The 27,616-nt window shown below is 36.4% G+C and overlaps 1 protein-coding gene across 1 annotated transcript in view; it reads right to left on the bottom strand.

Annotated features, from left to right (window-relative positions):
• Positions 1-266: 266 nt before the first annotated feature.
• The window catches only part of SKA2 (spindle and kinetochore associated complex subunit 2), a 51,047-nt gene continuing 23,697 nt past the window's right edge, over positions 267-27,616 (bottom strand). The window contains 5 exon segments of the mRNA XM_027870479.1: positions 267-392; positions 7,388-7,424; positions 9,094-9,220; positions 11,711-11,887; positions 17,650-17,739. Coding sequence (XP_027726280.1) covers positions 9,113-9,220; positions 11,711-11,887; positions 17,650-17,739 — 375 coding nt within the window. The 3' untranslated portion in view covers positions 267-392; positions 7,388-7,424; positions 9,094-9,112.

The following is a 27,616-nucleotide window of genomic DNA, read 5'->3' as shown; positions in this document are numbered from 1 at the left end:
TATCTACTTCACTGAATAGAGACCTTAGATCAATTCCCAGGATACAAAAGTAAAACATGATGCAGTTTAAAAAAAGTACTTAGATGGATTACAGATTTTTTTTTTTAATTTTAAAGGAACACTTATTACAAATAGTTAATACAGCACAAGCAACTCTCACAACACATTTATCACCATATCATCACTGTCAAAATAATAGCTTCCTGGCATATGAGGAGATAATGCTCATTTCATGCATCAAAATGAAAAGAACCCTTTGTCTTTAATCTGCCTTGTCCATCTTACTATTTCCATTTTTCTTAACTTCAGCTCTTTCCAACTCCATAGTTTAGGCTCCTGGCTTTCACATTCATCTGTATCGTCTGTTCATTGGTATCCTATTCAGCAGAGTTCTATAAAAATGGGGGAAAGATCATTAAAAAAAAGATTAGGAAGACTGGTTCCCAAAATTATTACATTAGCCAAATTTTTCTTCCAGATGTAGACATCTATAGCCAATATTAAATAAAAACTCAAATTTGTTAACTTCTAAATTTAAGTTGGCAATTAAAAATGAAATTTCATTATCCAGTTTCCATTTATCCCAGTAAATAAGTGTACAAATCACATCTCCTAAAGTTTATTTTATTATAATAGATCCCACTGAGAAGCTATGGATTCAGCCAGCAGAGACAACACTGAATATAGATGTGGGAACACTGTTGCCCAGAGCATGGCTAAAAGAGAAATCAGAGAAGAACAAGTATCCATTGATATAAATGGGCAGTGACAGGGTACCATCATTCCTTCATGTGGGCATAGACAATGTTTGGTAGGTTGAGTCACAAGTTGAATCTAAATAGAGTAGTCTTAAAAGTATTCTTATTAGCAACTGCTGCCCCTAGCAACCTTATTACCTCAGAGCAACTTTCCCTATCCCTATCTAGTCCCAACAGACAGTTAAACAAGGTCCCAAAATTTTTCTCATGAAGACAAAGACAAAGCTTTCCCCTGGACCAGTAAACAAGGTCCTGGCCCAGAAGTCTTACTGTCTCACAGGAAGACTAATGGAGCTAGACCATAGACTATTATAGAGGTAGAGAGTTCCTCAGGGTTTCCAGACTCACATGGACTCTCACTGTCAAAATACACTGCGTTACAACCTCCTCACAAGCTTACAAAGGGGTATGCAGAATTGAAAAGGGAGTAACTCTGTTGATCAGTGCCTTGTACAAAGAACATAGTAGGAGCTCAATAAATATTTATAGAATTTAATTAAGTTGGGCCATCAATATCAAAAGTCCTTAACACAGCATGAAGCTAATTCCATTAGGGTCACATGACTATTTGAAGTTTGTTGCTAGATTTATTCCTTAAGTCCCTAGCCAGACTTCCTTGCTCTTGGATTCTTGGATTCCTTGATATAAATTTGTGGCAGGTAGGTTTATTCTAACCTTGCTTTCAAGAGCCCTAAGACATTTGTCAAACGCAAAGAAGCTTGCCACAAACAAATTATTTCATTTAACTATACGGTCTGGGTCAATTTCTGTATTTTGTAGATCTCAGACTGCTCCCTAGCTGGGATCCAAGCACTTTACTCTGTAAGACCCAGTCAAATACAAAGCTGAAAAAGGCTTCAGCAGAAGTTCTTTTGCCCATACCAAATGATACAGCCCTCATCAACCCCTGCAAAATTATTTACCTTAATTTCACAGGCATAGTTCCTTCAGGATAGACTCCAAATGTTGTCTATCATACCCAAAATGGGAACTTTTGATTTCCCCCCAAATTATAGCACCATTATACTTGCTAGATGTCTCTGTAAAATCCTGTGCTATTTTCCTCAACAAATTGGATCTTTTCATCTACTATTTTCTCCAGTAGCAAGCAAGTCTCAACCATAAATATTCAACTACTGATCACTGCTATATGCTGTTCTATCTCTAGAGGGAAAATCAAATAACTGCAGAAGACTTATAATTCTTTATTATTCTTTCATCAGTCTTTGACTCTATGGATAGGAAATAGCTATTAGACAAACAAAACTATGTGGAACTGGAGTTATTATTGCTTCTTTGAAGCCTGAAGCATTCTATTGCTAAAATCTGAATGGACAGGAATTGATGACATAAAATTAGAATCTTAAAATGTACAAAAACAGCTGTATCTCCTTCCTTTTAACTTATAATGTGATACATTCTGAGATACAGTGATCTATGTATGTATTACTATTGTAGAAAAAGGAAGACAGACATTACTAATGCAGATGACAATTTTAGGTTTAACTAGAAATGGACTTAAGAAATAGTTGTACCTGTTGGCTAAGCATCAACTATATTAAAACTAAAAAGTATTGGTATACAGGGCTAGACTGGTTTATCTTTGAGGTCATTTCAAGGTCTAACTTACTATTTAAAGGAACAATACTAAATAAGCAAAACCTTTATTTAGGTCAATTCATTATGCTAATTTATCTTGGTGGACCCACTGAGGTGCAATTCTACTTAAAAATCAGATACTGTACAGAGGCTGTCCTGAGATTCTTTTATGATTGAGATGGAGGATCATTAATACTTGCCCTTACCCATAAAATGGAAGCAGATAGCAGAATGGGTTAAAAACCATAATCCTACAATATGTTGTTTACAAGAAACACATTTGAAACAGGGATACACACAGAGTAAAGGTAAAAGACTGGAGTAGAATATATCATGCTTCAGCTGAAGTAAAAAAAGCAGGGGTAGCAATCCTGACCTCAGACAAAGCAAAAGCAAAAATGAGCTAATTAAAGAGATAAGGAAAGAAACTACATCGTGCTAAAAGGCACCATAGACAATGAAGTAATATCATTACTAAACAGATAGGCACCAAGTGCTATAGCATCCAAAACCTTAGAGGAGAAGTTAAGGGAGCTACATGAAGAAATAAACAGCTAAACTATACTGGGGGAGATCTCAACCCTCTCTGAACTAGATAAATCTAACCAGAAAACAAATAAGAAGTTAAGGAGATAAACGGAATTTTAGAAAAGTTAGATATGGTAGATCTCTGGAAAATATTGAATGGGGATAGAAAGAAATATACATTTTTCTCACAAAAACTGACCATGTACTAGGGCATTAAAAAACATAACCTTAAACCTTTTCAGGACTCAAAATTCTGTAGCAGGTTAGATACTGTCATAGTACTTGGACATTTCAACTACTAAATATTGTCTATGTGATGGAGCAGATTCAAAGCTGCCTTTTGAGGAAAAACACCAATTAATTAATTAATAAATAAATAAAAATTAAAGGCCTACTATGTGCCAACTACTGTGCTAAACATCGGGAATACAAAAAGAGGCAACAGGCAGTCCCTGCCATCAAGGAGCTTACAATCTAATGGGGGAGACATAAACAAATACACACAAAATAAGCTATATACAGGATAAATAGGGAATAATTAACAGAGAGAAGTCACTAGATTTAAGGAAGGTTGGAGAAGGCTTCCAATAAAAGTAATTTCCAATAAAAGGCTTCCAATAAAAGTAACCCCACACAGAACAGGGGAGGGAGGACAGTCAGAGAGAATGCCAGGGGCCAAGAGATAGTCTCATTCATGGAAGAGGCCAATGTTACTGGACTGGAGAATAAGTGTTCTGGGAGTAAGGTGTAAGAAGACTGGAAAGGCAGGCGAAGGCTAAATCATGAAGGGCTTTGAATGCCAAGCTGAGCACTTTGTATTTGTATTTAATTTTATCCACAGGTACGCCTGTATTCCACCTCTGCATGGAAGTGGGCTGTTACTTTGCTTCAACCAACTGCAAGTTACACTCCAAAACCTTCATAACAGAATATTTCTACTGCGTTTGGCACAGCTGATTTCCAAAGCATATGGATCCTTCATTAATTAGCAGCACAGAATATTATCACTTCAGGAACTCATTATGAATTGATTGTAATCCTGTCCTTATCAACAGTTCCTTAGAGATGTCTGGTATTTGAAAGAGACAGTTTAACAGAAAAATTAACTCTCCTTTACTCTATACCAATGTTGTCAAATTCAAATAGAAACAGGGCTACTCAGTCTAAAAATAAGGAGCTTTGTGAGCTATATATTGACTTAGAAAACAGCATATTAATATCATCTGTTTTATTATATTTTGTTAAATATTTCCCAATTACATTTTAATCTGGTTTAGGTCACACTAGGGAATGCGGTGGGTTGCATATTTGCTATCTTTGCCTTAGGCTCTCCAAACTGAATTAATTTGGCTCATCAGAAAGTAATATACCTAGACCACATTTGCTCAGCTGAGGACAGAAATGCCATGCCTTCAGCTTTTATAGAGAGTTGATATAAGAAGTGTCAATTTCAATTTGTGTCTTCTGTAAAACCACTGCTGTTATCCAATGTCCCTGAAATAAGGATCCATGTGACAAACGGTTTTCCTTGAAATTCAACATCAGGAAAAAGACTCTCTCCAAACGAACTTGCATCATTTCTTTTAATCAGACAGTAAGAAATATATAAGTCAACATGTATACCTTTTTATTTTAGCTGCCAGGATACTCAGAGCTAAATTTAGTGTTCAATTTCAGTAATGAACCAATTTCAGGTAGCTGGTAATATTTGCTCATTCTATTTGGTTTTGTTATGTGCTTTTCTTACGTGTTTTTTGTTTTGTTATGTGCTTTAGAAAATTTAGGTTGTTCTGTTTTACAAGCTGCCTCAAATCTTCTAGGAAGAGGGTAAGGTATGAATTACTAAAAAGTTTATTCTCATATGTTTAATGATTATTCATGTATAGCCCATACCAGATTGCTTACTGTCTTGGGAAGGGGAGGAGGGAGAGAGAAAAAAATTCAGAACTCAAAATCTTATAAAAGTGAATGTTGAAAACTATCTTTATATGTAATTGGAAAAAACAAAATACTATTAAGTGGGAAAAAATAAAAAAGGGTATTTCACATAAAAAAATAAAAATGTGACTCATGATAAAGTTTTAAAAAAAATGGGATGTAACATTCAACTTGTATTAATCAATAACCTTACATCTTATCAGACTAGTCAAAAGCCCCACACTGCAGTCTTTCTCTGATACCTCACTGGCATGGGAATGAGAAGGTGAAGGGGGATCTAGAAAGTAAACTAGGAGAATGCAAGCTCTATAAAGTCGAACCAGCTTTGCCTATGGGCTACTTATGGACCACCACCTTAGAACCAGCTCATCTAAAGACCAGACTGGTTGAATTCAGAGAGGCTCATCATTAGGGGATGCAAAGAAGTACAGGACATGGTTCCAGATTTCCAGAACCTTAAAATGATGTATCTAAATCTTTACAATATAAAGAAGATGATTTCCAGCCAAGACAGCTACCTGAAATAGGAGGCAGCCTCCACCCCAGCCTCAACATATCCACTCCAGCGAAACACTGACATTCACACCAGACCAAATAATAGTCAAGAATTCTAGTGAAAAACTATAGTAAAAAGCTGAATAGTAGTAGATTTTATTAGTTGTGTTTTTTCCTCCATTTACATAATATTCTTCCTAAGTAGATTTCTGAATGAAGAGATATGTGTATATTTTATAAATATATAGTATACAAATACATATAAAACATACATATATGTATGTATACATTTATATATACATATGTGTACGTGAGTGTATACCTATATATATACTAAATCTACAGATTACCAATACAAATATCTTTATTTCAGGCTTGATGAAACCGTGGTCCATTGTTGATGAAACTTGCCATTGTCAATCACTTCCCAGTAATAAGTTCAATAAACCACTGTACCTCTTCTGTACTTTGTTACTGCCTGCAGTAGTTTCTCAGCTCTCATACTACACTGTTTTTGTACTAATGTGTGGATGATCTGAGTTCCCCCACTCCTATAAAGGCTTGATAACCTGTAATGAGCTATATGAAATCTGTGTTTACCAGGATCTACCTAGGGCAGTCCTATGGGCTTGGTTCTCTTGGCAGCCTACCCCATAGCAAGGATATAATTGTTCTGCTCTTCTTTTTATGAAAGACATGTTTAATTTAAATATTTTAAAATGGACTTTTCCCACAGACGTTGATTATTTTTTCCAATTCTTAAATAAAACGAGATGTTCTTGATGTCATAAAAGTAACAATGAAAAACTATCCATTGCTAACATGGCTTCCCTTTACCATCATCTGCCTAAGATACTCATCTCAACTACATTGCTTCAATGAGAAAATTTACTCCAAATGAAGCCCCTCAAATGAATGCTCAGTCAGTGTGAGGGCTCCAATAATTATAAGGTATAAATACAAACTGGTCATTTCCCTACCCTTTTTCCTTCAGTTAGTTTAGGGGAAAGGACAAAGGAGATAGTATCAAGTAAAAGTTTACACAGCTTTAGAGACCTGCAGGGATCTCTCTATTCTTTACAAGCGGCAGAGGCCAGAGCTGATGGAAGAGCAAAGAACCATGGAGGATATTTAGCTTCTGTCTAGGGAAGAGCAAAGGATTGGTATTTTCCCTGCTCTGAGTGCCCCCTTGTGGTTAAGCATCACAAGAGTCTTTTTAATGTAATCACTATTAAGCCCGGCCATTCTCTTACATGGCTGCCCAAGTGCAGAAAATTCTACTTCAATATCTGTATGTAGTCCTCCCTAGTTCTATCAACATGCCTGGCTGAGAAGGTGCCAAATGAGGGTTTTTTTTGGTCAGTATGGCTCAATAGTATCCATTAAGACCTGATGGAGTATTCAAATATTATGTCTCCATATCTTTAGATATGCATTGTTTTAGATACCTATGTTAATTAAATCTAATCTATTAGTGGAGCTTCGGGACAACTGCAAGCTTATTTTTTTTCCTTTTAGTTATGCTCACTCTTTGGTTAAGGCAGCTTACTTTATAAGCACACCAAAACAAATGCTTTCATAATTTAAAAAATTACATTTTTCCAAAAGTAGCTTCATCTAATTGATTTTCAGAAATGGTAATTCATTATAAAAAATAATCAAGGCTGTGTAATGTGAAGTTTTAGGTTTTCTCAGTGTCAGCATGGACTACGAGGGACCTGGAAGACCTAAAATTGTATTATTTTAGCTAGGCTTGGCAATGACATATAGTCTATCTACAATTCAATTCAGTAAGGATTTATTTAAATGCCTTCTATTTGGAAGGCACTCTGCTAGAAGTGAGTAATACAAAGACTAAAATGAACAGTCCCAGACCTAAAATTATACTCTATTAAAAGGATTATCCTGAAGGTGCAATCTTAATCTATCACAAAGAGCAAATTTTAAATGAAACAATGAAGAATTGTCTAACAGGTATAAACCACAAATGCCTTATTCAGGAACAAAACCATACATACACAAAACTTTTCACAAAGTTAATTTCTATCAGAAGTTTGAAGAGCATTTACCTGTACGAAGTTGTGATGAAAACTTCAACCAAGGTGACTGAAAGGAAACAAGATAAAAAGTTTTCATATTTTCTGACTTCTGATTTTAAAAATTAATCATTTTTATGAGTTGTACCATTTAACTCCTACAAAAACTTTGTACTATCAACTATCTCCTTATCCATGTTCTATTTGCCACCCCCTTCCAATTTCACCAAACTAAGTGACATCAAATATAGCTATCTCAGAACCACCACATGATCCGCTCAGCTGCCAGGAAATCCATTTAGGAAAGTTGTCTGTCTTCTACTAAATTAGCTCAAGGAAAGAGACTGCTTAGACCAAAACAATAACATAATCATGTTACCATTTCTCTAAATAGGAATCAAAAAATATCTTTTATCTTCTTTCGAAAACAACAACAAAACTCCAATTATTTGCAATTTTGGCAGGGTTTTTTGGCTGAAATAAGCATTTATCTCCTATCCTTGTATTGCCTACTACTATTATTGAAACCTAACAGGCAGAAAAGACTGATAATCAACAGGGGAAGATGCATGTTTCTTTGAATTTTGCTTATGTGGCTTTTCTTACGTACGACATAGAAACACCAAATAAAAAACAATTGCTGTGCAGCAGGATGGATGAAAGTCGAATCAAAATACAAGGGCCTTCTGAAACATTGCAGAGACCACGGCCACCAGCTTATGGGAAACAACAGCAACCAGGCTAGATGGTGGGGTGAACGGAATGAAATTGCATGGGCCACATAAGAAATCAGTTTGATATCTCTTCTGATACACCTCATATCTTTTTCAGTTATACCTCATATTACACAGGAAGGTCGGTAAGTCACAATTAGGCCATAATCAGGCACATGGGTTCAAACAATTATTTGCACCACCGATATCTAAACATAAAATAATATAGGTGATAACACCTTTATATATCCTTTTTCCTTTAATTTCAGAAGTACCTTCATCCATGTTTTCTCTGGACTGAATGACTATTCTCACAACATTCCTGTGAGGTAGGCTGGGACAGACATATTATTCCCATTACCCAGATAAGGACACTGAAGCACACAGATCTTAAGTGACTGCCCAGAAGTAACAAGGCTAGTAAGGGCAAAATTGGGCATATAACTCAAGTAACCAGACTGGTCTAATGGTCTTTACATCAAACTACTTAAAATCACTATTGAATAATACTCACCTAAATATGAGTGTGTTCATAAAATCAGGAAAGTATCTAGCATAACAACTTATACATAATAGATGCCTAATAAACGTTTATTGTTGAATGAATGAAAGCAGATGGAAGAATTCACATGCAGCAAACACTATTCATCTGCAGATACTTTTACTGTCCAGTCATCTCTTGATTTCTTAGCCTCTTGTCTTAGGAGCTTCCCCAGGGTCCCTCTGTATCTTCCTCCATTTCCCCCTTCAGAATTTCCATATCTATTTTCTCAGCCACTAACCTGTTCTTTTACCTTGGATTAGACCATATACATGTATTTTTTTAATTGGACTGAATTTTACTTAGCTGATACAGAGTTATACAAATTATGTAAATGGAAATTCATACAACACACATAACCTAATAGTTCTTTGAAATTTATTATTTCAGGTTTCCTTCTAGATTTAACAGGGCTAATTATTTTTTTTCCTTTCAAAATAAAGACAGTATACAAATAGAAAACAAAATATTAAATATGTACATACAGAAACTCATGCTAAAAAACTACATTAGAGTTGTCTTATGCAAGTCGGGTCCTCCTGATGTCTGGAGCTGCGAAGAGGATTGTAACTGCTGTACTGCAGTCTGCTCTTCCTCAGTGAGAGGTGACAACTAGGTAAGAAAGAATACAATATGATCCTTATTTCATATTCTTTAGGCTTCTAAGTTGTACAGTGAGATACACTTTTTAACAGTTTCACTAGTTATACGATCTCAAATTATGGAAGAGAAAGATGAATCAACTAAATATATTACATAAATATATTATAAAAAATATTACATGCCAGTTATTAAAGAGAGAGATTGTATCACATTCATATCTACATCTCTCTCCTTCAGTCTTTTATATTTTTCTTTACAACCCCATAAAGTAAACCCATTTTTAGAAAAGGGCAAATCAGATTTATATGAAAATAATAATGATAACCAATACATATTTAGCACTTTACTATGTGTAAAGTGCTAAGCTGTGCTAAGCACTTCACAATTATTTGATCCTCACAACCCTGGGAAGTAGCTGCTATTATTATCCTCATTTTATAGACAAGAAAACTCAGGTAAGCAGTGGTCAGGTGACTAGCTCAGGCTCACAAAGCTAATGAGTGTTTGAGGCCATATTTGAACTCAGGTCTTCCTGACTCCGGCCCAGCACTCTATTCACTGTGTCACCTAGTCACCTAGGTGAACATGAAAAGAAATCAACAACAACAAAAATGCATTGAGCATATGTACTTTGTACAATGCACTGTCTTAAGCTGGAGGGAGAGGGAATAAGGGGGACAAGTAATTTAATCATTAAAAAAATGTTTCAAGGAATTTATAATCTAGTAGAAAAAAGAAAATTTAAATAATAAGTCAAGATTTAACAAAATAGAACATGAGTAAATGCTGAATGAATTACATAAATAAGTGTTAAAGGAGTTTAGAAGAGGTAAAGGTTACTGTGAGCTATAAAGATTTCACAGAGGAAAATGGACTGAACTGGATTTGGAAGGATGAGTAGAATTTGGACAGCCAGGGAGAAGGAAGGGACACATTTCAGAGTAGATGTTTAAGGTCAGAGTGGAAAGCCATCAGAGAGGTAGAATTTAAAGGAATATTTGACTGAATGAGCTTGTGGGGGGAAGGTAAGAGATGAGGAATCTAAGACAGCATTGGTTTCCAGTCAGGGTAATTGGGCTAATAATGATGCCCTTACATGAAATAAGTCAGGAAGAAGAACAAGTTTTAAGATGAAGTGCTGGAAAGACAGCTTGGTATAGATAGATGCCCAGCAGGCAGTTAAAAATGTGAGTCTAGACACTAGTAGAGAAGTATGGGGTGTGTGTGTGTGTGTGTAAAACACGCATATCTATGTGTGTATGTATATGTATATATATATGTATGCACATATATGTTTTGGGGGTGTACACACACATAAATCTGACTGCAATCGACATAGATGTAAAAACTGCAGCCATGGAAATGGATGAGATTACCAAGGGGGAGAATTCAGAGAAGTGGGTCACGGACAAAGTGAGTCAATAAAGGTATGTGGAGTTAGGAAACCTCAGATGTGGGATTTGGGCCTAGGTTCTCTGACTCCAAATCCATAGCTCTTTCTATTGCACCACATTGCCAACCTAGATCTGAACTCTAGGTCTCCTGACTCCAAGCCTAGGTCTCTATCCATTTCGCCAAAAGGCCTCTCTAGGTCTTTCTCCTGCACATTTCCTAGGGAGAAGCTTTGTAAATTTTATTACTTTAAAGCACAGTAAAGGAACTGACACACCAATAGAAGACTACAGCCAACAGTGAAGATGAAAGCTGTTCCAATCTTTAAGTCTCAGTTTCAAGGAAGGCCCAATTCTTTTAGATTTCCATAATGGAACCAAATAAGATAGGCTAGGCATGAGCTTTGCAGAAATATTTAAAATTACTATTTCCTGTGGTTTTGAAAGAGTTAGATCTTTTAAAGTCAAAGGAGAAAGAACCAGGGGAAAAGGTAACATTGAAGTTGCAGGAGAGTGAAGGGATGTGCTTTGGGAAGGCAGGAAAGGATGAAGTAGGGGATACAAGTAGTGGGGCTAACTTGGAGAAAAAAATAAGCTATCTTTTCTTACTGGACAGAAAGGAAGGAAGAAAAGGTAGAGATAAGAGAGGGGTTTAGGATGTGAAGAATGGTAACTAAAGGAACTCAGTTCAGTTAGCTACAATCTTTCTGCCTGAAGTCACTTGCTGACAGCAGGGGTATAAGGTTTGAGGAAAATGTTTCTTGCAGTCACAGATAAAAGGAACAAAAAGTTCTTCCAAAATTCTGATAACGTTGTTTCTAAAAGAAAGATCAAATCGCTAGTGTTTGGATAACTTGCTTCCCTGTCCCAAAGTACAAACTTAATCCCTTCCCCAAAATGAAGCATAATATACCAAGGGCTAGCTACATATTATCATGGGACCTGAATTTTGAGTGTAAAAAGATGATAATTTGAATTGTGACTTTAAGAAGCCACGGATGTATGTCAAATCAACTGTTGTAACCCTAAGTGCAAAAGTCATTTACATTTTCAGTGAGTGGTTTGTCCTTTCTGTTCTGTGACACAGAGAGCTTAAAATAAGCATTACCTCTAGATCTGCTTGTTGCTCTAGTTGTTGTACCATTTTCATAGTATTATTCAAAGTAGCACGAATACAGTTCATAGACTCTTTCTGTTCAACAGCAACTTGTTCCAATTGGGCACACAAAGTCTTATATCGAGATTTCATCATTGACAATTCCTTTAATAGTGTAAGTGGATTTTCCTGTAACAGATGGAAAACATACACAGAAAGGAGAAACTACATTATGTTTAAATTGAAAATGAATACATTCATGTCACAGTATAGCAAATCTTTAGTCAGTTAAACTGGCATTTATTCGCTACCAAATATATTCAAGATATTATTTAGATATACTTTGTTCCCCTCAATGTGAGAGGCCCTGACTTCAAAACAGTTATAATGTAGCTTGGTATATACATGTGTATATACATATACACACAGCCATATACAAATGTATCTACGTATAAAATCATACACACATAAAAACATAAGTTCTAAAGTTCTATTTGAATGAAGAATTATACTTAAAAAGTCACTAAACAGAAGCAAACCTTTTGACCCACACTGCTACTAGACATATACTCAAAGGAGGCTAAAGAACGAGAGAAAGATCTCTTATATACAAAAATATTTTAGGTCAGTGACTTGCATAATAGCAAAAATCTGGAAGGAAAAGTAGGTATTCACTGATTGGAAAATGACTGAATATAATGGGTCATATAAATGTAAAGGAAAAATACTATGGTACAATAAGAAATGGCAATTATGAAGCATACAGAGAAACCCTGTGAGATTTATATGAACTGACCCAGAGTGAAATAAGTAGACCCAGAAAAACATTTTCCACAATCATCACAATAATGTAGAGAAAAACAACAGTAAAAGATTTTAGAGTGCCAGTAAATGCAGTGATGACAAATTATGACTTCAGAAGACTTGATAGTAAAAGATGCCTCTTCTCTATCAGCAAAGAGTTAATGAACAATAGGTGCAGAATGCAGCAAGCAATTTCAGATATGACCAAAGTGTTGATCAGTTTGCTTGTCTGTATTTATTTGTTACAAGGGACGGTTCTATTTTGGGGAGAGGGATTGCCATTGGGAAGTCATAGCGATGTTTAAAAGAAATCAGCATCCATAAAACATATTTAAAAATTCATTTATCACCTCAAAAAAAAGTTCATTTGAGGGCATACTTCATGCTACTTGTCACAAGTCAATTTTCTGCTTTTTTTTTTGCAAGTGTGCTTGTGAATTGCTAGTTACAGCTTTGCGGTCGTTTTATTAAGTCTTTGTCAATTCCCTATATAAGCAGTCCCAAACTGTGAATCTCCTGAGCTTCTGGTCCCAACCACCTGCTACCCTGTTCTGGTAGACTACTTTACCTTCTACTTCATGAAGGAACTTGAAAACCTCTCAGTTTTCTCTCCTTATGGCCTCAGGATGTTCATTTCTATGTCAGTACTACCATTCCTTCCTTCTAGCTCAGAGGAATTGATTTTTTTTTCTCCTTTCATTAGCAAATTTCATCATTCTTATAATTCTTCCCCATCTCTGATACTTTAATCATCCTTCTTCTTTAGAATATTCTCAGTTCAAATATAGCCTCAGGCACTTATTAGGGCTATGTGATCCTGGGCAAGTCTCTTACTCTCTGCTTACTTCAGTTTCTTCAAACGTAAAATAGGAGTAATAATGGTATCACCTACTCCCCAGGGTTATTGTGAGGATCAAATGAGATAAGATTTATAAAGCACTTAGTACAGTGCCTGACCCATAGTAGGTTCTTAATGCTGATTTCCTTCCTTCCTTGCCCTTAGCTTCAACTGGGATTAATATCAAACCACCATCATAGATAACATTTATATAGAACATTAAAAACTTGCAAAGCACCTTATCCATGTTATCTGATGTGAGTCTGAGAACCACTCTGTGAGAGACATCACCTCATAATTATCAGACTGGCTAAGATGATAAAAAAGGAAAATGACAAATGCTGGAGGGGTTGTCAGAAAACAGGCACACTGATGTACTGTTAGTGGAGCTGTTATTAGTCCAACCATTCTGTAAAGCAGTTTGGAACTATGTCCCAAAAGCTATTAAACTGAAAACCCTTTAGGCCAGCACTACTGCTACCATGTCTATAACCCAAAGAGATCTAATAAAGAGGAAAAGGACCCATGTATACAAAAAAGATTTGTAGCAGCTCTTTTGTGGTGGCAAAGAATTGGAAACTAAGGGGATACCTATCAATTATGTAATGGCTGAACAAGTTAACAGTAAATGAATGTGATGGAATACTATTACTGTGTTTTAAGAAATGATGAAGGGGATGATTTCAGAAAAACCTGGAAGACTTATATGAATGGAAAGTGAAGTGAGCAGAACCAGGAGAACAATTTATACAGTAACAGCAATATTGTAAAGATAATCAACTTTGTAAGACTTAGGAACTCTGATCAACACAAGACCAATCAAAAATCCAAAGGACTCATGAAGAAACATGCTAGCCACCTCCATATTTTCTCTCTCTCTCTCTCTTTTATTTTTTTGGACGTGGCTAATGCGGGAAATTTGTCTCGCATGACTATTTGTATTTGTAATCAGTTTTGTTTTTCTTGCCTTATCAATGGCTGGAGGAGGGAGAGAATTCAGAACTAAAAACAAAACTGAATTAAAAAACAATAATAAAAAGAATTAAGCCTTTAGATATGTCCAAAGTTGGGGTAGGAAGCAGAGCATTGAAAGAAACAAAAGGAAGTTAGAAAAACAGAATAGTGTAGTGTCATAAAAACCAAGGCAAGAAAAAGTTTTAAGAAAGAGAGTGATACAACAATATCTAAATGCAACAGAAGTCAAAGAAAATAAGAATAGAGAAAAGTACATTGGATATAGCAATCAGCCAACTTTGCCTTTACAAAAAAAAAAGCAGTTTCAGTATAATGGTAAGGCTAGAAGCCATGTTAGATACCTTAAAGAAATGTGGCTTTCTCCATCATTTTATTTCTGTATGGAAGCTAGATTTTTACTGTACAGCAGTAAAATTTTGTGAAGAAACAGAATTCCCTAAATGCATTATGTTCAAAAAATTTTGTGAAATAGCTATTTGGAACTTAGAACACAGTACAAATGGTAGTTAAATTCCCAGATTATATCATGAAAACCTGTTTAACTCATAATGTAATTGAAATACTATACTTTTTTAACGAATATTTTAAAATATTTTATTTTTTTGAATTACATGTAAAAACAATTGTTAACATTCAGTTTTTTAAAAATTTGAGTTCCAAGTTCTTTCCCTTTCTCCCCTTCCCCTCATTGAGAAGGCAAGAAATTTGATATAGGTTGTACATATGCAGTCATGCAAAACATTTTTGCATTAGTCATGTCCTGAAAGAAGACACAGACCAAAAAAAAGAAAGTTTTAAAAAAGTATGCTTTGATCTGCATTCAGACTCCATCAGTTCTTTCTCTGGAGATGGAAAGCATTTTTCATCATAAGTCCTTAGATCATTTTATTTCTGAGAATAGCTAAGTCATTCACAGTTGATCACTGTACAATATTGCTGTTACTATATACACTGTTCTGGTTCTGATCACTTCACTTTGCATCAGTTCATGTAAGTCTTTTCAGGTTTTTCTGAAAGCATCCTGCTTTTCATATCTTAGAACATAATGAAATAATCTACACTTTCAGTGGAGATTAGTAGGGGAAAATATGGTTGCTATACTAGTAATTAAATAAAACTGCAAATGAACATTGTTTTTTACTTAAATGCCGATGCCTGAGAGTTTTAAAAATAAATTTTATTGATATCATTTTTACATCACCTATAGTCCCCACTGTATCTCCCCTTTCTCATTCCTAGAGAGCCACTTCTTATAATAAAGTATGAAAAAAGGAAGCAAGAAAAAACTTCACAAAAGTAAACAACATATTTTTAATAGTCTGACATTATACACAGTATTCTATAACCATGGTTACCCACTTCTGCAAAGGAGCCAGGCTGGGAGTTAGGGGCAATTAGAGAGGAAGGAGAAAGTTGATTTAATTAGATCTGGATGGATGAAATAGCTGGAGAGAGTTTTGTGGAGATTCTGAAGAGGTCTTTTGGATATGTTCAAGAGCCTCTCATGCTAATGGAACTAATTTTTTTTAATCTTGTCTAATTTCACTTGAGAATATATAGCTTTTTTTCCCTTTGATCCAGTTGTGTCATTAACACTACTCTTTACACTTAACAGCTCTTTGGGGATAATGTTTTAGCTCATGAATGCAATGAAGAGAAGATAGAATAATGGAGAGATTTTCCTGACATAACAGGGCAAGAGGCAGGAGAGAAGGAACAAAAAGATGTGTGTCTATGAATGGGAATAAAATTGCTTAAGTAAGGTGGCATTAGTTTATCAGTGAAAGAAAAGGCGGAAACATTGAATACATACCAACTCTCTTAGAAGAAAGAAGGTGGTAGGAAAGATAGGATGGACCAGATCACTCAACTTAAGAGTTAGAGGAAACTTTAGAAGATCATCTTATCCAATTTCATTTTATAGATGAAGAAACAGCCCCAGAGAGATGAACTGCCCAGTTGTATAGGTAATAAGTAATAGAGTTTATATTTAAATTCAGATCCTCTGATTTCAAATCCAGTGTTTTTTCCACTATAATACACAGCCTTCCCCATATAAATTATGAGGAGCTACCACTGAACTAAGACAACTAGATTATGAATTAGGGAGAGTCACAAGAAAGACAAGAAAGGGAGCAGGGAAGAAAAATCAGGCCTACTGAATTCTAAGAATTCTTATGGGCACTTGCTTTCTAAAAATCTCAAGTCTTGTCCATCTCAGAGATTACATTTCTAATCCCTTTTATTTGTGCAGTGAAGTGTATAATTCTTTTTTTTTTTCCATTTTTTTTTTTTTTAGGCAATTGGAGTTAAGTAACTTGCCCAGGGTCACACAGCTACTAAGTGTCAAGTGTTTGGTCTGAGGCCAGATTTGAACTCAGGTCCTCCTGACTTTAGGACCGGTGCTCTATCCACTGCGCCACCTAGCTGCCCTGAAGTGTACAATTCAGTACTCATGAATTTTCTTATTTCTAGATATCTCTAGAAAATACTTACATCCTGTCATTCTCCCCTACTAACTATAACTCAAAATCCAAGATTATGTTGAAGGATATAGCTCTAGAATACTGAATTGTTAAAGAAGAAATGGAGTAAAGGATGTTGTCAAAGAAAAGCATGCTTGAAAAAAGAACAAATGCCCTGTGTATCCCACTGGTATTCTCATGATCCTAAGATCATAAATTTAGAGCTGGTAGGGACCTTAGAAAACATCTAAAACCAGAGTTGGGGAACCTGAGGCCTCAAGGCCACATGTGGCCCTCTAGGTCCTCAGGTGCAGCCCTCTGACTGAATCCAAACTTCACAGAACAAATCTCCTTAATAAAAGGATTTGTTCTGTAAAACTTGGACTCAGTCAAAAGGCCACACCCAACAATCTAGAAGGCTACATATGGCTTCAAGGCTGCAGGTTCCCCACCCTTGATCTAAGCCAACCCCCTCATTTTAGAGATGAAGAAACTGAAGCCCAAAGAGTTGAGAGAGATGACTTGCTTGAGATCACATTAGGTAGTAAGTCAGAGACAGGATTAGAAATCTCAGTCCTCTAACTCCAGAATCAGTTCTATGCCACTCAAAGTAAAGTGAAAAATATCCCTGTATGTTAGAATGACCTTTTTTGGAGAACTTACTGGAAGACTCTTACAAAAGGTGACTCTTGAGTAAGATTGAGATTGGCATTTTTGGAAGGAACGTCCACAATTACAGTCTCACAAGATCAAATGGCTTGTTACACTGACAGTATTACCAACAAAATACATGCCATACGACCTGAGAGCCACAAAGTACTATCTTATTTCAAAATATTTTTTAAAAATACATTTATTGTATAGCTTACCTCTCCTGAAGAATCATCAGGAAGACTTTTCTTGACTTCAAATTCCAGCTTGTGTTGAATGTAATCCAGATCAGATTCTGCTTTCTGGAACTAAGACATGCAAAAGTAGACAAAAAGGTATTAATTTATGAAGCATAAACACACAACCAAAATATAGCTTGATAGTTTTATTGTCCATTCCTCCCTTTCCCTTATATTTTTAACTAAGGTCAAAATATTATATATAATTGAAAGGTCAACACAGAAAAACAATGACTGAAAAGATCAAACAATGTGGTATAAGGAGTCACTGTAAGGTTACATATTTTTGTATTTATATATATCCTTTTCCTGTGAACTAGGAAGGAACTCAAAAGTTCCCAAGGAATACTGAAACTATCCAGCTAACTATATGCTGTTTTTGTTGGAACAATACATGGTTAAGAAACAAGCCCTCCCCTCAATCTTTTCAAATTTAAATCATTAAGTTATGCTGTATGTTTAGGGCCTGAAAAAATTTCTGGGCAACATGTTATCAGAACAGATCAACATGAAATATATTATACAAGAGGGGATTATGCTTTCTTTTTGTAAGAGAAAAAAAAGTTTAAAATAAATTGTTCAGATACAGCAAATATTGTATTATCTTTTGAGGTAGAGGGAATGAGAGAGTCATAGAGAAGGAGAAAGCTATTTTCCATTATGAGGACTTAAATAAAATTCAAAATGGATTTAATAACCAATGATACTCTCAAATTATTTGACTGTGGCTTACAACTATTATGTTTTTTTAAATAGTATTTTAATTTTTCTCAATTACATGTCAGGACAATTTTTAGCATTCATTTTTACAAGATTTTGAGCTCCAAATTTTTCTCCCTCCCTCCCCTCTCCTCCCCTCCCCTCTTCCTAAAATAGTAGGCAATATGATATACATTATATATGTGCAATCATGTAAAACGTATTTCCATATTAGTCACACTTGTGAAAAAAGAAACAGATCAAAAGGAAAAAGCAATGAAAAAGAATAAAGTAAGTGAAAAAAGTATGCATCAATCTGCATTCAGAGTCCTTTATCTGGATGTGGATAGCATTTTCCATTATAGTCCTTTGAACTTGTCTTGGATCATTGCGTTGTTGAGAAGAGCTAAGTCATTCATAGTTGATCAACACACAATGTTGCTGATACAATGTACAATGTTTTCCTGGTTCTGCCCACTTCACTTTACATCAGTTCATACAAGTCTTTCCAGGTTTTTTTGAAATCTGCCTGCTTATCATTTCTTATTGCACAATAGTATTCTGTTATATTCATATAGTTCGGCCATCCCCTCAATTGATGGGCATTCCCTCAATTTAAAATATTTTGCCACCACGAAAAGGGTTGCTATAAATATTTTTGCACATGTAAGTCCTTTTTGCTTTCTTGTGATCTCTTTGGGATACAGACTTGGTAGAGGTATTGCTGGATCAAAGGGTATGCACAGTTTGGTTGCCCTTTGGGCATGTTCTAAATTGCTCTCTGGAATGGTTGGATCAGTTCACAACTCTACCAACAGTGCATTAGTGTCCCAATTTTCCCACATTCTCTCCAACATCTGTCATTTTCCTTTTTTGTCATATTAACCAGTCTGATAGGTGTGAATAGACTTACAGCTATCATTAACCAAAAAAGCTGTTACTAACTTGTTCTCTTTTATAAAGACAGCCTAGTGTAATGTTACAATGTAAACAATAAGAAGTCTTAAATGGTTTCATGTTACACTTGTAACCCAACAGTTAAACTTTTGGGTATCAATGGTCTGTATAGTCTGGGAAGGAGACCTACATTGCTGGTAGTGCTCAAAAGGAAAACTACTGCCACTGGGGATGGAGAAACGTTCAATAACTTAATGGAGAAAAAATTCACAAGGTAACAGAAGTGAATGTTGTTCCTATAACAAGTAGCAAAGACCTAGAAATAAAGTGTGTACCCATTAACTGGGAAAGAGCTAAACAAGCTGGTAAATTAATATAATGGAATATTACTGAACTGCATGAAATCAAGAATATGAAGAATCCAGGAAAACATGAATCAATGCAGAGAAAGCAAAAAGAATAAGGAGAAAAATATTCAAATATTCATATTGTCATCAAAGTAAGAAGAAAGAAAGAGAGGAGGGGTGAAAGAAGGGAAAGGGGAATGAAATGAAAAGAAAGAAACAATGATGCCTAATCATCTTGACAAAGTATGGCTCTAGGGAAAAGCTGAAAAAATTTACCTTTCATTGCAGAGGTATAGGACTACAAGTGTGGAACCTTGTCTACATATACTGTTAGACACAGCTGATGTGTTGGTTAATTCTATCGAACTACTTTTTTTAACCTATTTTCTTTTAAAATCTTTATTACAAAAAATGGGTCAATGGGTAGGGGAGGAAGAGGAGGGATAGATTTCAAAAGCAATGTGACATAAAAACTAAAAATAGCCATAAAAACAAGATCAAGTTTTTAAAAACTGAATGTTCTTTCTCTTCATCACCTAAACAGGGTTCATTCTCATAAATCAGGGGTTCTTGGGATCTATGAACTTTTAAAAAATATATTTTGATAACTGCATTTCAAAATAATTGTTTTCCTTTGTAATCCTGTATATTTTATGCATTTAAAAACATTACTATGAGAAAGGGTCCATATGTTTCATCAGACTATCAAAGGGGTCCATGACACAAAAAGACCTCTGCTACACAGTACATGTATAGTAGGTATTAAATAATAAAAATAAATATTCGCTGAATGAATTAAATGGGAGAGCTAGAGCTAAAAAATTTTTTTTCCTCTAGTTTTCCCTTTTATTTTCTACCTTTCTCATCACTTTGGGGGATAAGGGCAGAGTAAGATAGGTTACAGGGAGATTCTTTCAAAACAATTTTTTCTAAGTGATAAAATAAATGCTCTTTCCAAGTAAACTTTCTTTTTGAATTTAAGTTTCCCGGAGGACAGTGTTACTACACATTAATACTATCAATTTGAGAGCATAACTTTATAAAGTCAATGAAGAAAACTTTCCTTGGCACCAAATTTAAACCTTTTCTTTTTGGGTGTCTCATTCACTGCTATTTATGGTAAACAAGATGCCCATAGTGAACTGAAATTTGTGCAAAGTTGTACTTGGACACCATTCACAATACCAATCATGAATAAAATTTATTGATGTGATTTGCCCAACCAGAATGAATAAGCATTATCTTTTCCCTTTGGAGATACACTAACCTAACTCAAGTGTGTAGATGGCAAGCAGGAAAGGAAGAAAAAAGAACAGATTCATATTCAACAAAAAATGATGAAACTGCACTAACAAGATCCATTACAAATTCATGTGACATAATCTCAAGTGGGCTCTCACTGCTACAGGGCAATGCTTTTACACATCTCTAATCCACTATCCCACTCAACAGAGTAGCTTTTCCAGACCTTTTTATCCCTCTTCAAACTTCTACCATGGATCCCCCTTTCCCAACCCTCTCAGCTGAGAACCTTGCCTCATATTTCACCAAAAATAAAATTGAGGCTAATGACTGAGAGGTTCCTCTTCTCCTCTCTTCCTCAACTCACATCTCCTAAGATGCCTTCTGCCACTTACCTCCACTTTCACCCTCGTCTCACTTAATGAGATGGCCCTTCTCCTTGTCAAGGCAATCAAGTGATCCCCTTCCATCCCTTCTCCAGCAGATTGCTCCTTCTTTCATCTCTAGTTTCTCCTTGACTATTGGTTCCTTTCCTACTTCCTATAAACATGCTCATGTCTCTCCCATACTAAAAAAAAAAACCAAACAAAAAACAAAACAAAAAAAAACCTCACTCTGATCCATTCATCCCCATTAGCTATTTTTTTTTCTTTTGGTGAGGCAATTGGGGTTAAGTGACTTGCCCAAGGTCACACAGCTAGTTAAGTGTCAAGTGTCTGAGGCCAGTTTTGAACTCTGGTCTTCCTGATTCCAAGGCTGGAGCTCTATCCACTGTGCCACCTAGATGACCCTCTCCCGCATTAGCTATTGTGCTATATGTTTTCTCCCTTTTGTGCATAAACTCCTTTTGAAGGCCTTCTAGGGTAAAGCCAAGATGGCAGAGTAAAGGCAAGGTCTCATCTGGACTTTTCCTAATTCCCCTCCAAATAACTTTAATGCCTCAAGATGAATTCTGGAGTGGCAGAACCAACAAAAGGACAGAGTAAAACAATTTTCTAGCCCAACACAACTTAGAAGGTCAGCAAGAAAGGTCTGTCTCACTGGGGTGAGAGTAGAGCACAGTCTAGCATGGGCCATGCCCTGGCAAGCCAGTATGGGCTGGGGAGAGGATGGGGACTGAATTGGCAGCAGAGATTTCTGGAGCTCTCAGTCCACAGATGCTAAGGGGGTCAGATAACTGAACAGAAGGATACTACAGGAGACCCTTTGCTGGCATTGGGTGCAAGGCTCTGTTGTACTACCCAAACATGGTTTCAAGTTGCAGTCCCCAGGTGAAAAGGAGCACTAGCATATTAGATCATGCCACAGGGCAGTGGGGACCTTGGCCACAGTTCCAGGGCAGAAAAGAGTACGTGGGGTCACTCACCAAACAAAGCACAGGCCAGGAGAGCAGTAACCACACATTTCCTTAGATCATACCATTCTGGAAGAACTGAAAACTTACAGATACCCAGAACTTACTCTGAAAACAACAGAACGAAAAACTTGAAGCTTGGGATAGTGCCTGTTCCACCCAGTGAGTAGAGTCCAATTTTTAACATAAAGTTAAAAGTCAAGAAATAGACTGGAAAAAATAAGCAAATAGAAAAAAAAGAAAGGGAACATGTTATGATGTTACAAGTTACTACGGTGACAGGGAAGATCAAAACACAAACTCAGAAGAAGACAACATTGTCAAAACAGCTACATCCAAAGCCTCAAAGAAAAATGCAAACTGGTCTTTGGCCACAAAAGAATTCTTGGAAGATCTCAAAAAAGGATGCTAAAAATCAAATAAGAGAGGTAGAGGAAAAATTGGGAAAAGAAACAAGAGTGATGCAAGAAAATCATGAAAAAAAGAGTCAGCAGCTTGATAAAGGAGGCACAAAAAATAATGAAGAAAATAACACCTAAAAAATCAGATTAGGCCAAATGGAAAAAGATATACAAAAATTCACTAAAGAGAACTCCTTAAAAAGTAGAATTGGCCAAATGGAAAAGGAGGTACAAAAACTCACTGAAGAAAATAATTCCTTAAAAATTAGAATTGGGCAAGAGGAAACTAATGACTCCATGAGACATAAGAAACAATAAAATGAAATGAAAAAAATGAAAAAATATAAGAAAATGCTTAATATCTCATTGGAAGAACAATTAACCCGGAAAATACATTTAGGAGAGGTAACGTAAGAATTTCCCTATTACTGTTGAGGGTATTACCATACTCCTAGTCCCTCCCACGCTTGCAACCTAGGTATTACTCTCTATTCCTCACTCTCATACTCCTTATCCAATCTGTTGCTAAGGCCGGTCAAGTTTACCTTCATATTATCTTTAGTATATACACCTTTCTCTCCTCTGACACTGCTGCCACCTTGGTACAGGTACCTATCACTTCATACCAGATTACTGAAATAGTCTGTTTGTTGGTATCCCTGTTATAAGTCTCTCCCATTCCAGTTCATGTTCCACTCAAGCTGCCAAAGTGACCTTCCCAAAGTAAAGATCTAAGAATGTCACTTATTTATTCAATAAATGCCCCTGGCTCTCTAACACCTCCACGACTGAATATAAAATCTTGGATATTCAAAGCTTTTCATAATCTACCCTGCCCTTCAACTTTCCAGTCTTCTTACACATTATATCCCACCACATCCCATGTGATCCAGTGATGCTGACTTCCTATTTCTTGAACAAGAAAAGGCATCTCCTGACTCAGGGCATTTTCACTAGCTGTCTCCTATGCCTATGCCATCTTCTTTACCATCTCTGACTCCTGGCTTCCCTGATTTCCTTCAAGTCCCAGCTAAAGTCCTACCTCTTACAGAGTTTTTCCATCCCTCTTTAATTCTAGTGCCTTTCTCCAGTTTATCCTGTTACAGTTTGTTTATACATAGGTGTTTGCATATTGTCTCACTCATTAGACTGTGAACTCCTTGAGAACGAGGATTGTCTTTTGCTTTTGTATCCTCTGCACATAATGCAGTGCCTGGCACATAGTAGGTGCTTAATAAATGTTTTTGTTGTTGTTCAGTCATTTCAGTTATGTCCAACTCTCTGAGATTCCATTTGGGGTTTTCTTGGCAAAGATATTGTAGTGGTTTGCCATTTCCTTCTCTAGCTCATTCTATAGATGAAGAAACAGGCAAACAAGGTTAAGTCTGATGCTGGATTTGAATTCAGATCCTCCTGAATCCAGACCTCATGCTCTATCCACCGAGCCACCTAGCTTCCCATTTGGCAGGACTGGGCAACTTCTATTCTCTCTCTCTTCCCAACTGGGGGTCTTTGAAAGTCAGAACAGCAGCATGATCTTAGGGGTGCCAGGACAGCCTGCAGGTCATTAGGCAGGGAACCAAAGATGGTGTCAAAATGCAGACCCACCTACTGCAGTGTCTCTTCCTTCATCAGGAGCCAGTGAGTCTAAGCTTGGATGAGCTTTGCTTGAAGCCTTAGGACAAGATCAAGGCTCTTGACTTCAGACTTGTCTTTCACTCAGGTCAAGATGTTTGCCTTGTAGATCACTTCCAGATGTAGGGCTTCTAGCTTCAGAGGTCCCTCCCTATGCTGCTGCTGGTATCAGCCATCAAAATTAGGGGACTTGAAAAACCACATATACAGGCCTAGCCAATCACCTTTGAGGACACAAGTGAGCTGGGGGCCAACATGTTCCCAGGTTTTCAGGAAGTCATCTTGATGGAAAAAATGGATCTGAGGGGGGAGTCTTCCAGAGAGTGATTGCCCTCTGCAGGGACACCAGGCTTGTCATCTCCAGGGGGATGACAAAACTATGGGTGAGTTCTAGGAGAGCTGTAGAACCAGAGCACTCTGCACCTTGAAGGACGCTTCCTCTGGATGCCCTTCAACAGCCTCTTAATGAGTGTTTTATCTTTGTGTGTAGGAGGTGTAGAGCCCTGGCTTGGTGTCCAGGGTCTTCAACTTTGTGAGTTTCTTTATCATGTCACAGTTCTTTAAGATGAGTTAAAAGTATATATTTAAAAGTATGTAACAGTTTTCCCTTGGATTTTTAACTAATGTCAAAATATTATATATAACTGAAAGTCACATGCATTGCACAGTACTTTAAGACTTCAGTTACAGTAGATTTTTAAACAAATATTTTTCAAGTGGTATTGTTTGTTCACAAACTACCAAAACTTCTGACAGTTTAGGATTTAGGACTTCCAATGGTATCTGAAACTACCACTTCCATCTTAAGCTTCCTTCAAATCAAGCTAAGAAGCAGTAACTTCAACTGATTAAAAAAAAAACAACTTCATTATAGTTCTACTTAAAGTTAAAAAAGAATAAACTTATTAACCACTGTCCTCTCTGAAGTGAATGGTTTCAGTTGCAGCTACCTGCAATTGTTAGGTAGGCACTTACAGCATAAAAGGATCCAATAGGAATCAAGAAATAATGCTTGTCCACCAGGAACATTTACGTTAAGACCAGAGCAACCAACACTGACAGTTTCTTTTTAATGGATTTATTCTTGCATTTAAGTACCGCATTGGTCTTACTATCTCCACTACACTTGGGTTTAGAAAAGACTTCACAGTAGAAGTACACTTACAAATGGGCTATGAAGGACAGAACGAAAAGCAACCAGTCAGGGAATAGCAAAGTATGCCAAGAATTGGGCAATAAATTGGAGCTAAGAATGGAGAAATGAAGAACTGTTTGCTTGACTGTAGTTATCTCAGTGGACAAGAGCGTAGCAGAAGGTGATGAAAGAAACATTTCAACTTGGGCAAAACTAAACATGATACTGGCAATAAAGTTTATGAAGTTGAAGTCAGCAGTTAAAACTAAACTAAAAAATGTTAAAATTGAAAAATAAACACACTAGGCTCCATAATCACAAAAATCTCACAAAAGTCCAATGTGACTAACAAGTGCTTCTCATTGGCAGTAAATTTGGTCAGCAAATAACTGAGAGACGGTGAATCCAAGATTCTAATCTATCTCTTCTACGGTTAACTTAGGCAAATATTTCATGTCTGGGCCTTCAGGGTTTTACACATAATAGCTATTTAATAAAGGATGTCATCAAGAAACTGTATGACAGAAAAAGATTGGCTAATCACATGACAGATGGACAAGCAGAGTGTTCCACTGGTACCCTTGTGATGCTGGAAGGTCTCCAACAAATTGAGTGGACTGTGGCGACCTTTTGGGAAAACATGGACAAGATTCACGTAGGATGTGCAAGAATGGATGGGGTATAATGTGCATTGTTAGAAGGATCTCCCAAATCCATGAGATCACAGATCCATGAATATTTTGTTGGACTAGACCACAGTATCCCCATCTGTAAAATGACAAAATGAGTCTGAAGTTCTAGCTAACCCCCTCTGAAACGGTAAAAATCACAAAAGACAGGATAGTCAATATTGGAGAGGGTATGGACAGGTACACCAATGTGTGGCTTGTGGAGCTGTGTCTTAGTCTAATTATTCTGGAAAGAAATTTGGAATTGTACTAAAGGAATAACTGAGATGGCATACTCTTTGAGCTATTGGTCCTACATTGAGGTATACACCCCAAGGAGGTCAATGATAAAAAGAAAGGCTCTACAGAAATTAAATTATTTTTTGTTGTGGCAAAGAACTAGAAAAAAGTGGGTGTCCATAAAATGGGGAATGGCTGAAGAAATTATGGCATACAAATACAATCAAATATTACTGTACTTATAAAAAATGACAAAAATGACAAATTCAGAGAAACCTGGGGAAGATTTTTATGAATTGAATCAGAATGAAATGAGCAGAACCAGAACAATTTAGACAAGTATAACAATGTAAAGGAAAACAACTCTGAAAGACTTAGCAACTCTGAACAATCTAATAATCAATCATGACTTTAGAAAACTAATGATGAAACATGCTACCCACCTCTCTAGTAAGGGAAGTGCACAGATTCATAGATAATCCTCTTTCTCTAACAGTCTGACTTCAAACCCAGCCTCAGACACTTACTAGCTGTGTGACTCTTGGGCAAGTCACTTACCCTCTGTTTGCCTCAGTTTCTTCATCTATAAAATGTGGATAATAATGTTATCTACCTCCCAGAGTTGTTGTGAGGATAAAATGAGATAATACTTATAAGACATTTTGTAAACCTTAAAGCATTATACATATGCTATTATGATTTAAAAGAAAATAGTAAAATATTATCATGTTCTAAGAAACTGAATATGAATATAATTAATACAGAAGGGCATGATAAGATATATGAACTGTTACACAATGAAACAAGCAGAATCAGGAAATATATAGTTACTATCACAATGCAAATGGAAAAACAAAACAATGAAAACTGAATACTGTGAAATTATGATGACTAAGCTTGCCTTCAAAGAAATATAAGGAAATACCCTTTTCCGGGAGCCAAGATGGCAGAGGGAAGGCAGTGACTTGCTTGAGCTCTCCCCCAAACCCCTCCAAATACCTATAAAAAATGGCTCTAAACAAATTCTAAAGCAGCAGAACCCACAAAAAGACAGAGTGAAACAAATTTCCAGCCCAAGACAACCTGGATTGCTGATCGGAAAGGTATATCATGCCGGGCTGAGAGGAGCGCAGTTCGGCATGGGCGCACAGGCCACAGCAAACCTGAAGCAGGCCTCAGAGGATTGAATTGCAGGCAGCTGTGGCAGTTTCCAGACTTCTCAACCCATGGAAGGCGAAAGACAACACAGGTCAGTGGGAAAAGTCTGTTTCTGCTGTGGTGAGAGAGAACTACAGGGTCCCAGCCCCATTCCCTGAGCTCGGCCCTGG

The sequence above is a fragment of the Vombatus ursinus genome, unplaced genomic scaffold (assembly GCF_900497805.2).
Source record: "Vombatus ursinus unplaced genomic scaffold, bare-nosed wombat genome assembly UNPS02014797.1, whole genome shotgun sequence".
NCBI classification, from domain to species: Eukaryota; Metazoa; Chordata; class Mammalia; order Diprotodontia; family Vombatidae; genus Vombatus; species Vombatus ursinus.
The sequence above is the reverse complement of the archived record's forward strand: the minus strand, read 5'-3'. Positions and strand labels throughout refer to the sequence as shown.